Here is a 12,109-nt window from a genome sequence, read left to right as displayed (position 1 = left end):
GAAGGAGCGGAATGTTATTTTTCCGACTTTGACGACGAGGTGACGACTAAGGAGTTTGGTTGTGGATGGGAGAGGAGGAACTCTGCCGCAGTTCGCTGAATGCGGTACATATGGCCTAACTGTTTTGTAGAGACGGGGCGGACAACGGTTTGTGCCAAGGGGTTTTTGCGGCTTGTAGCAAGACTGACGACAGTGGAAGCTCGACGACTGAGGACGTGTCCAGTTGGACGATATCATAGAGATAATCCGTAGATTGAGGATCCGTTAGAACAATTGACAATCGCAATGCGTGGGCCATACGTTTTATGAGGTCGGTGTATGACGACAAGTTATCCGACGGAGATATTGGGAGGTTCTGAAACACGTCGGTATTGGGAGACGAATTATCTGGCAATGTTGGGGCTTCGGAAGGCTCGGTATCGGAACCAGATTCCGAAGGCTCTGAAGATTCGGGTTCCCCAGCCGGGGCAGGTTGACGAGGAGATGGAGCAGGCGGCTGGATTGGTGCAGCTGGTGTATGCTCCAAATGTTCCCGAGGAGGAGGTTGGACAGAAGATGTTCCCGACAGTGGAACATTGTCTGGTTGAGGAGGACGAGAGACCGTAGCAGATGGTCTAGATCGCCTCGGAGAACGAGATCTGTGGGAAGATCAACAGGAATATCTGTCCCAGTCAGTGTATCCCGTATGGCCGAGCCAAGGCATAGGAGGATGGTAAGGACCGTACAGGTAACGGAACTGCCTTTCATCCCAAGACATCGGAGGCGGCATATACGACCTCGGGGAGCGCCTCCTCGACCTTGGACGACATGGGGAAAAATTTGACGGAAGAGCATATGTGCCTCTTCTACAGTCAAAGGCGTCGATATCGACAGACTCAGGCGACTAACGGGGAGACTGACGCTCCGCACTGGACTTTGAGCGTCGATGCCGACGGCCATCGGCGTCGGGCAGCTCTGAGACAATCGAAGCCGACAAGCTCGTTGGACCAGGGGAAAACTCCGCACCCAGCTGGTGACTTATGAGTACCATTTGGTCGATATCATACAAGGCTGTCTCCACATGCCGGTCTGGAGAGTCTAGCACAAGTACCGTAGTCTCAGACACGACCTGGTTCACCGGTATCGATGCAATCGGTGTCGAACCAGTCGGTATCGACGGCGTCGATGGTGGCGGAAGGGCTGGAGCTGCTGGCACAGAGTCCTTCTTAGCAGTGGATCTTGAGCATCGATGCCGACAACCGTCGGTGTCGGGCTGCTCTGAGACGATCGAAGCCGACGATCTCGTTGGACCAGGGGAAAACTCCGCACCCATCTGGTGACTTACGAGCTCCATTTGGTCGACATCGGACAAGGCTGTCTCCACCTGATGGTCTGGAGAAACCAGCACAAGTACCGTAGTTTCAGACATGACCTGGTTCACCGGTATCGATGCAATCGGTGTCGAACCAGTCGGTATCGATGGTGGCGGAAGGGCTGGAGCTGCTGGCACAGAGTCCTTCTTAGCAGGCTTCGCAGCCTTGGCCACCTTCTGCGTCGCCACTGCAGGGTTGGACTTCCTGGCCTTATTAGCAGGGGTTGACGCTGTGGAAGGAACGTTTTGTACCTTAGGTTTCGGTTTCGACCTCTCGGTATCGGAAACAGACTTAACCTTCGATGTCGACGGTCTCGATGCCGATGCGTCGGTAGCGGAAGACATGGCGACGGAGGAAGTGACCGGTGGGTCAGCCATCGGTTGAAGTGCTTTTTCCAAGAGGAAAACTCTTAAACGTGCCGCTTTGTTCTTCCGAGTTTGTTTTGAACACTGTGCACAACGTTCACAGGAGTCTGGATTGTGAGTTTCCCCAAGACAGAAAATACAGTACTTATGGCCGTCTGGAGGAGCCAATTTACTTCCACAATTACGACAACGGTTGAAAAATCCCCACTTTTTTGACTTTTTTGTCTTCTTCTTCTCTATAGACTGAGGAGAAGAATACCATTGACAAGGCGGGGGGGGGGGCAGCGGCCCGAAGGCCTGAGGCAATTTTACCTCAGACGGCGAAAAACAAAAACTCTCCTTTTTTTTTTTGAAAAAACAGAAAGAGAAAGAAAACTGAAGAAAAAACGGAGGCAAAAAACGAGAGCTGATCACTAAAAAGTGACCCAAAAACAGCGATCTGGCCAGACCTCTCGAAGAAAGGTCTGTTCAGCGCGGCGGTAAGGAAAGAACTGGCGGGATGTCCATGCCTGCCCTTCTGGGCATGCTCACTGGGGCTCCTGAGCATGCTCAGTTGGGCCAGGCACGAAAATCCTTTCAAGAGAGCTTGCTAGGCACCGGCAGATCCAGCGCAGGCGCACTAGATCCCATTGGTGTGAAGCACAGAGACCACGAAGAAGATCTACCATTATACTGAACAGCACTACTCAAGAGCCAAGGATTAGTATGCCACAAGAAAATTTGCTTAAAATTAAAGCACAGTATGAGAGGAATGAACCTAATATTCAATAATAAGAAAAATAATCCATAGCATAGTGCAAGTCATTTCCAATCAAAACATAAATTTTATTTTAAAAATTAAATCAATAAATGAGTTCTTGGCAAATTTCAGCTTACTCGACATGGTTGTGTACTGTTAAAAGTATGGTACAGTGGTTGGAATGTTGTCCTATAACTGGAGAAACCCAGGTTCAAATCTACACTCAACTACAGGATACTATGTTACACTGAAAACACTTATGTCCTGCATGTGCGTGCATACATCTGTTTGTAAGCAAAAGCCAATGCACATTTTTATTTTTATTTATTTATTTATTTGAGTATTTCTACCCCGCCCTACCCCGCAAGCGGGCTCATTCTCTTTACAAATGAACCAGTGAAGGGGTTTAAATCACAAACTGAGTTCTACTTGCACTGAATGTAATGTTAGAATTACTCAATGCATGTAAAAAGGAAAAACAAGTGTATGCTGTACACGGACTATACCTGTGTTCAATGTAACTTGTGAACAGGACTTCATTATGAGATCTAGGAACAATTACACATTGTCTCAGCCTGACTTATCTCTTCAGATTTCTTGTGAAGATGAAATGGAAGAAAGGAGGACTGTGCATACTACTATGAACTCTTTGATAAAAGAGCGGGATAAAAGGTAATAGAAAAATAGACAGAAGTATTGAACTGTGCCATGAATTCTTGGTGCCTCAGATCTGAGAAAGGATTGCAACAATGAGAGCAACAATAGCATCTACCAATAGACTGCTCCTGAAATGCTCTGCTCATATGACACTGGTGTCTGCTGCATGTATTTCCATAGAACTAATCTGGTGTTTTGAATTGACCAATGCTACAGTATTTTCCCCCTCAATTAATTCCACTCTGCTTGTTGATTGGTGAGACAGTATGATGCTTTGGTTAGAGTAGTAGATTTGGAAAAAGCAAACTTTGGTTTGAGTTCCCACCTGCCATGAAGCTCAATGAGAGACTTTGGGCCAATCACACTCAACAGGAATCTAACCAACCTCACCGGGCTGTTACAAAAACAAAATGTGAAAAGGAGAATAATGTGTCCCACACTGAGCAACCTGAAGAAAAGAATCTGGGGGGGGGGGGGTAGACTATAATAGTTTTTAATGTCTTTTTAAACACTCTTGAAAATCAGTTAGAATCCATTTCATTCCCTCTCACTATTCTATTCAAGACAGGCTTCTTAAGATTCAGCCACATAAAACAGGTTTGTACAACCTCTGGCTACCTACAATGGCTCACCAGGGCAAAATTCACCTCCTGTTTATGCTGCTTGCCTGGCAGTCCAAAAATCAGAGGCTAGGGTAAGCACTCAAAAAGCTACTATAATGAGAAGGTGGATTATAAACACTGCTTAGTGGAACACCAGTTGTGCAGGCTTGATATAAAACAAACACAAAGACTTGAGAAAAGAAATATGGGTTGAAATGCTGGCTTAGCCATTAGGATGAAAACTTGGATGATAGCTAATCATTATTTGTTCTGGATATCCTTGGAGGGGGGGAAATTCCCAGAGGCTCTGTTTTTTAACCAGTAATAAAAAAGTTTGCTTTTGTTCAGACTGTTGAGGGAAGGTGAAATATTTTGAAAACCTGGAGCTCCAAGATGTACCTATGCCTTCTTGATTAAACATATGGAACAGATAGTCAATGGAAAGCCAAGCGGAGTCAGACTTGAGTAATCAAAACACCCGAGCTGAGAGGGGTTAACGTGCAAGGATCAGTTCTGAACTTTGAAGTTCTTGAGTCTTCATTTTTCCTAATTAAAATGAGATTTAATAACCAAACCCACTGTACAAACTATGTACTCCAAGGTTGTGTTTTTAATTTGGTTGGGAATTCTTAAGAGATTCCAAGAAATCAGCACCCCACAGGAGACACTCCTAGTGACATGCTTTTCCTAAACAAAAATTCATCCTGTTTTCTTTCAAGTGATTGCTGATCACATCTACTGCCACATAGGCACCATTGATTGCTGAGCGGGTTAACACTGACTGCGGTGTTATACTGTTACATGCAGGAGCCTTGGGAATGCCTAAATCACTTGGCCCATGGAAACGAGCCTGGTAGAAGCATAAAAAGCAGGCATATCACTCAACAGATCAGCCCGTCGTTTTGCCAACAAGTCACGGGATGACTCACATACTACAACGGATGATGGCACTAACTAACTCTACCTTGTTTGTGTTAAATACTTTGGTAGACTCAAAGTAGCTATAATGGCTGTTATCTCAGTCAGTTTACAGTTACATATGTTACTAACATAGATGAGCAGCTGTGTGGGAAATGTGGAGAAGCCACTGCTTGGTTAGGACCTCAGTGTTTACCCCTCAAGACTACATGGCAGAAAATAGGACACCACATTTGTATTAATATGTACAGCTGTGTATTTGGAAACCCTGCCCATGTCCAGCTGCATTGACCACGATGTGTGCAATCCTATATATCCTTTGAATAAGTCAAGAGGCTTGGAAGGCTGTCAGGACTGCACTGTAAATTTTACAATAACGTGAGCTCCTATACCGAAACCCTGATCTTCAGTTTCTAGCACTCTGTTTAAATGATGTAGAAAAGAGTAAGAGTCCAGTAGCACCTTAAAGACTAACAATTTGTGGTAGGGTATGAGCTTTCGTAAGTCACTGATCACTTCTTCGTTTGGATGATGAACATTCAAGGATAAAATAGTGATTCCTACTGTTCAGTATTTCTTTCGACCCAAAATACATGCTGGACTTCATACAGAGCAATAAAAAATGAAATGCTTAGAGGGTACATAATCTTCAAAGTGCTATGGAGAATGCAAATTAAACCTGCTCAATAAATTTACAGCAAAAGGGTTATATTGGCATATGCTAGACACCAAATGCATATTGGTAATTGCTATTTAGAAATCTTGTTACTAAGATGTTACAAAAAGTCTAATATTAACAAAGGAACCACAAAGGAATAACTGTAGACGAAAGACCACTTTCTTCTGCCCATTCACTAAGAATACAGTTCTAGCTCCTCCCACATCTTCAGAGATTAGGTGGGTGATTAGCAGAGACAGAGATTCTTCCCTTGTGGCCCTCCAACTTTGAACAGTCCTTTAAGAGAGCTGTCTGATATCTACAATGTATTATTTTAAACATTTCATTCTCTTGGGCTTTTTACAGCTGCTGAATTTTTAGGACTTCATCTACTTTTATTATATATTTCAGTTAATGTGACTTTTATGACTACTTTTAGGTTGGTATTATAAGCCACTTTGAGCACACAAATGGAGAAGCAAGATGTAAATCTATTAAATAAATTTCAGCAGCGTATCCTGAAAATATAGCATGCAGTTCAATATAGCTGCTGAACTTTTCTTGTGAAGATATCTGCACAGTGTTGCTACAAATTTACTTCATTGTAAGTGGGAATGCTGATATTTAGGGGAACCCCCCCTCCCCTTCATTTTTCTCACGTACACAAAGCCTCATATCGTGTTCTAGGCTCCAGTGTTCAAACTTACTTTGTTCATGTGGATCTGTTGCTGGTACTGTTTCTGCTTCTCCAGGAACTGCTGATGCTGTTGCTGAATTACAAGCTGAGCCAAAGTGCTCTGAGGCAGTGGAGCTGACTGGGTTCGATTCAGCGGCCTGTGCCGAGGCAACTTGTGTGCAACTCTGAGGCCTGGTGAGACTCTTTCCTTTGTTGCCAGAGGTGACTGTGGATGAAGAGGGACCCCACCTGCAAGCCAATAATATTTCTTCATCAAATAAGAAGGCCAACAAAACAAAGGCCTTGTTACAATGTCACATTCACACAGGGATTGGATGAGAAGCCTGAGAACTTCACTTAGGTTGTCCCTAAGTAGCCACTGGATATGGAATGCCCTTCCCAAATTAAGATAGTTTTAATATAATAAAGCATAGAAGTAAAGCCCCACACTGTGTAATCAGACAGCAAAAGCTGTGGTGACACAAGGTTGCCAGCCTCCAAGTGGGACCTGGGTATCTCTTTGAATTATAACTCCAGATGAAAGAGTAGTTCCCCTGGAGGAAATGGCTACTCTATGGCATGATACCCAGCTGAGGTCCCTCCCCTCCCCAAACTCCACCCTCCCCAGGCTTCACCCTCTCCCCAAATCTCCACATATTTCCCAACCCTATGCTGGCAACCCTCTGCCTACGTGCTCACCCCTCTAACAATAGAATGCTTGCAGGGTTTTCAGAAGGACCATCCCATTGATAAATACCTGTAGCAAGGAGTTTTTGCTGCCTCATTTGCTCTTTTAGTAACAAATGCTGGAGAAGAGCCTGGTGGCTGCTATTTGGCTTTCCCTCTAGAACGATGGGCTGAGGGGCCGAAGGTGAAGAGATGCTTCCCCTGTACTGTCCAGGCAAAACCACTCCTGATCTGACTGTCTGTGTTTCACATTTCTGTTTTTCTTTGAATGATGACGACGAAGCCTGTGTTTTACAAAAAAATACCATCTTATGGTTTTCCAAGGATGCAGAGTGGGTGTGGGGAAAGTTTCATGATGTGGATGATGACATGATGTGATGATATCCTGGCAGTAGTTCTTTGTCAATGTCATCCTGTAGCTCAACCCTAAAATCAGCAGGAGCCAAGATTCCTCTAACAGCATGGTGGGTTGCAAACCAGTTGCTGCTTAAGTGCTCATTAAGCACGGTAGCTCATTAATTCCTGAAATACCACTGATGACGGAACTGAATTTCAGAACTGGAAAGGTTCAGAAGCCAGTTTTCCCAGTTCAGTCTTCCTAAGGCTAAGCCAGAACTCTTTCTGACGTTTGAGCCTGGTTCATTATGGGATCAGTCCCAGCTTTAACAGCTTCCCTTTCCCACTTCATCTTACCCAGTGGTGGCATAGGGGAAGGCCGACAGAGGCAGCAAACCCAGGAGACAGCATCAGGGGCCTCTATGCCCATTTTGTTTGGCCCTTCAGGGAAACTTGTTGGCTGCTGTGTGAAAGAATGCTGGACTAGATGGACCACTGGTTTGATCAATCAGGCTGTACTTACATTCTCACACCCTCAGTTATGCACAAAAGTACTGCTGCAATAATTTTTGGGGGGTTGCTATGACTCCTGGCAGGTGCTATGTCACAAAGCTACTGAGCACTCCTTGACATGATGAGGCTCTCCAGAACATTGGTGGAAAGGGTTCAAGGTAGGTTGCTGGGTGGAGGCTTATAGGAGAGTGTTGCAGGGAAACCCTAGACCTGATTGTACTCCTAAAGACTTCATCAGGTGCTCAATAGAGCTCAACCTTCCAAATGGACTTGTAAATAATATAATTTATTGGTTGAGTTTTGCAGAAGTAACTCCTTTTAAGCTGAATCCTTTCTAAAGTGAGATGAAGGGAAGGTTCCCCATCAGTAAACACCATCCCCTCACTTTCCCAGCATTTGGGGAAAGCAGAAGAGTGGCTATGCTGTGCTTCATCTTGTGGTTAGAGGCTACAAATGATTGCTTCCCCCTTGCACCTTGTGGTAACCTTTTAAATAGCTACCACATGGAGTCTGATCATCTCAATCCACTCAGAGTTCACACATAAGGGACAATCTATGATGTTATTATAGCACTGGATCAGGAATGAAGGGCCCTTTTCTCCAGCCTGTATTCCTCAGTTGTGTAAAAGACTGAAAATGGCTTATCTTCATCATAGCAAGACGACTGGTGCACTAGATGTGCCAGGCTAGTCTGACAGAGTTGAAATGCAGCTGGGTTAAATCTTTGTTTTCCAAGTTTACAGCCCCCCCCCCAAAAAAAACCCTCTTTCCTAGCTGCTGGCTGCCCTTTATTTAAAGCAGGCTGTAAATCAGCTGTACACTTCAGCTGAAGCCAGTGAGAGCTGATACTTGATTAAAGTGTTGAAAAGGAATGAGAAATTTAGTGCACATTAACACAAAAAGAAGTAATCTAGTTGAAAAGTAATAGGCAGTTGTCAGCCAATGAACCATACAGTGCAGCAAAAGCTGAAATACTTTGAATAAAATGACTTGCAAAAAAACAGATTGTAAGCTACAAGCATTTGTGAGAAAGGGTTTAAAACAAAAACAACAACCCCCCAACCTTCAAACATCTTTACGGTACAGAATTTCTCAGTGCAGGTCACTGTATTCAAACCTTTTCTTGAAGCAATATCCTGAGAGGATGATAACGAAATGTAAAAGAACCAATTAAAAAATAATTAAAGCCACACCAATGAAGATACCAGTTAAATCAATTACTTACACTGAGTTGAGGCTGAACCGCTGGAAGTCCCAAAGTGATGTTGGGCAAAGAGGGGGATGTATAGAGACTCAAAAGGTTCATTGATTCTTCATTCATAAGAATGCGTTGTTGTGGAACCAAATGCTGTGGAAAAATAAAAGAAAAAAAGATTACATCCTGATGGGGAAGATGGATTTCCACCACCATGCTGTGGAAATAAAAGAAATTTATTTATCTTTCACATGGACCTATGTATCCTGCTAAAACTCTAATGATGGAAAAATGGCTTAATAATTTTTAGACCATAATTTCCAGAATATAGGTCTTAAACTCAGGACATCTGTGCATAGAAGGATTCCTCAGAGCTGGATTAACTCCCTAAAATCTGAAGTCCTGAAAGTGTCTCTTTGGAAGGTCAGCAGTGAACATCTGAGTCAAAAGATACCATGAGAAGAATTACACAGCTTCCTCATGACTTCTGGTTTTGTGCAGAACTCTTGGCCTTATATAGATCAAAAGAAGACTGTACTCTGAATGTAATGTAAAGGTAAAGGTAAAGGTTCCCTTGCTCGAAAGCCAGTCGAATCTGACTCTAGGGTTGCGGTGCTCATCTCCGTTTCAAAGCCGAAGAGCCAGCGCTGTCCGAAGATGTTTCTGTGGTCATGTGGCCGGCATGACTAAACACCAAGGCGCATGGAACCTTCCCACCGAAGTGGTCCCTATTTATCTACTTGCAATTTCTTGCTTTCGAACTGCTAGGTTGGCAGGAGCTGGAACTAGAGGCAGGAGCTCACCCCGTCTTGCGGCACCCGGGTCTTGAACCGCTGAACTACTGACCTTCCACAGCCTGCAGTTCAGTGTCTTAACCACTTGAGCCTACACAATTCCTGACCTGCTAAACTGAACACAGTCTACCAGTCATGCCCACTAGTGACCAAGAAAATTTTGTTTGCTTGGAGCTGCAATAATCTGAGGAACAGTAACAGCGGTCAGTGGGCCACAGTACGTGACTGTGTTTGGCTTTGATGAGTCAGCAGTTGTTGTACAATAGGAACAAAGCTGGAGTTTGCCTCTTCCTCAGTCTCCTACCATGGTCTGTCCCTTTTTAGGGAAAACACTCTTGCCTCTGTATGGATTCTCTCATTTTAACATGTTTCTGATCTTTCCAGTTACCACAAGCTTCACATGCAGCCTGATGTCTCTACAGACTCATCTTCAACCAAACTCTTTACTATCCATACATTTTCAGTGTCTCTCAGAAAACAGATAATTGAAATTTTACCATTTTCCCACATTTACAATAAAGTGTGTGTGTGTGTGAATGTGGCATTACAATATCTGTGACAATAATCTATGTAGAATTCTTTTTTATAGTTTCCGAAACACCTTTGCCCTTTACTTTTCTAAAATTCGTGTTCTTCAACATGTGGTCTAGTACAGTTTCTTGAATTACCCTCTTCTGTTTAATGCTTGTCTCCCTCCCAGACCCTTTACACAATAAGAGCTACAAAAGGTCTTATTAGACTTTGGAACTCTGGCATGATATGGTCCTCCAGGGAACAACATCCTTGAAAAAGAATACCTTGTGTAACAGTATGACACAGTGACTGCTTTCTTCCCAAACAAAAAGCATATGGGACTCCAATAATAGACCACCTCCATGAGGGATCCTGTGCACTCAGGCTTTGACTAAAATAAATATAATAACTTGTCAAGCATGTTGTGGGGAGCTGTAGATTTTCCTCTGGACAAACCTGGGATATCAATTAACTTTGGGAAATACCTTGGGCTAATACAATGCAACCTCAGACTGTCATTACCGACTGGGGCAGCACAAAAACACAGGATGTTATTCCAAAACATAACCTTCCCATGCAGTTTGTTTGGAGACTAAACCTATCACTGACATAATAACAGAACTAGTCTATAAGATATGTCATCCCTCCCATGCCTCAGCTGTCTAACATCAGAATCGTAGGAAACTACAGGGAAGCACTCTGAAGAGAGAAAGAGTGGCACTGCTCCTATATTTTACCAATTTCCCACCACAGCAGAACTAAAAACACCCAGCAACACTGAGTACTTTTAATCATGCTCACGTGCAATAAAGACACCATCAGATAGGGCTTACACATCAAATGGACGCAGAATACACACAAGCTCCAGGGTCCCATCTGTACTGGCCACATGCTAAGAAAATTGCCACTCTTTGCTTGCTTACTGAATGGCTGTATAGTTTTTTTTGTAGGGCTATCCTAAACAGAGTTGAACCCTTCTAGGTCCACTGAGGCAAAAGGCATAACTTTTCTTTTTTTATGCTTCAGAACACACACAGATACTGACCTTTAACATTTTAAGCACACTCAGAAAAAGGAATCTTTTTAAAATTAAGTCAGAGCAATTGATTACTGTAAAGGCATTTTCCTTTAAATGGCATTTGTTATTAAAGCTGAGCACATTTTGATTGCAGGCGCCAGTTATATTCTTGCTAATAGTCAACTGCATTTGCTTAATTTAAGCTCAGCTTTTTCCAGGGTATTTCATTATAGTTGTTATTGCCAATAATGCTCCAGAGTAGTCATTCTGGTATGGAGTGACAGCATGGCTCGCTCTGTCTCTCTGGCAGAAATGGAAGAGCAAACATTGTGGCTCTTTGGCCAACTACTCACTCAGGGTCCCTATGGAACACACGGAGCCAGGGGGTTTCTTCACTGGGCAGTGTGGTGAACTGCAGAAGCAGTGGTGCAAAAGAAGAGCCAGGGCAAAAAAGGAAGGGTAGGGCAGGAAAGAACTTTAGAGCAGTGCTGTATAATGAAAAGGGTGGTCTCAATACACTTCGAGGCTGCCAACGAAATTCTTTAGTCAGTCTTGGCCAAGACTAATTAATAGGTAGATGGTTCTCTTCCGTGTAATGTTCTCCACCAAATTGCAGTCCATCGCCCATGGAACATAAAAAGAGAAATTGTTCCTCATCCTACTGATGTCAGAGCTAGCTGTGTGTAAGCAATAGAACTTGGATGTGGTCCATGCCCAGCAGTTCATTCAAATTGTACATGATGCACTGCAGCAAACAAATAGGATGCTTCAGTGAACCTGGATGCTTCTGTTGAATGGGATTGTGTTAGTCTGGATCCTAAATAAGTAAACAAACCAGACATTAAAATCTGAATATATTATGTCCAAACTCAATGAGATGCTGTAAGCTCCATTTAAATGGATCTCCAGGACATTTTTTGTTGGTAAATAGCAGCCACAGGAGGGCCTGACACCCTCCCGAACATATTGAGCCCCCCCCATACCTTGTTCCCCCCCATCCCCCCATTTTGAAAGTGGAGGGTTCCCCCCCCCCCTTCCGCTTTCTGTGACTGTTCGGCTGGATTGGGGGGGGGGGAAAAGGCCGGA

At 43.8% G+C, this 12,109-nt stretch overlaps 1 protein-coding gene across 1 annotated transcript in view; it reads right to left on the bottom strand.

Moving 5' to 3' along the window:
• The window catches only part of HDAC9 (histone deacetylase 9), a 150,553-nt gene that overhangs the window by 15,136 nt on the left and 123,308 nt on the right, over window positions 1-12,109 (bottom strand). Inside the window, exons 9-11 of the mRNA XM_015426220.1 lie at window positions 8,729-8,851; window positions 6,725-6,938; window positions 5,999-6,216 (exon numbers count right to left, since the gene is read on the bottom strand). Of these exons, the coding sequence (XP_015281706.1) occupies window positions 5,999-6,216; window positions 6,725-6,938; window positions 8,729-8,851 (555 nt within the window). The remainder of the gene's footprint in view (window positions 1-5,998; window positions 6,217-6,724; window positions 6,939-8,728; window positions 8,852-12,109) is intronic.

This window comes from Gekko japonicus, unplaced genomic scaffold (genome assembly GCF_001447785.1).
Source record: "Gekko japonicus isolate JY-2015 unplaced genomic scaffold, Gekko_japonicus_V1.1 scaffold77, whole genome shotgun sequence".
Taxonomy (NCBI): domain Eukaryota; kingdom Metazoa; phylum Chordata; class Lepidosauria; order Squamata; family Gekkonidae; genus Gekko; species Gekko japonicus.
Note: the sequence above shows the minus strand (reverse complement) of the source record. Positions and strands in the feature narration are given on the sequence as shown.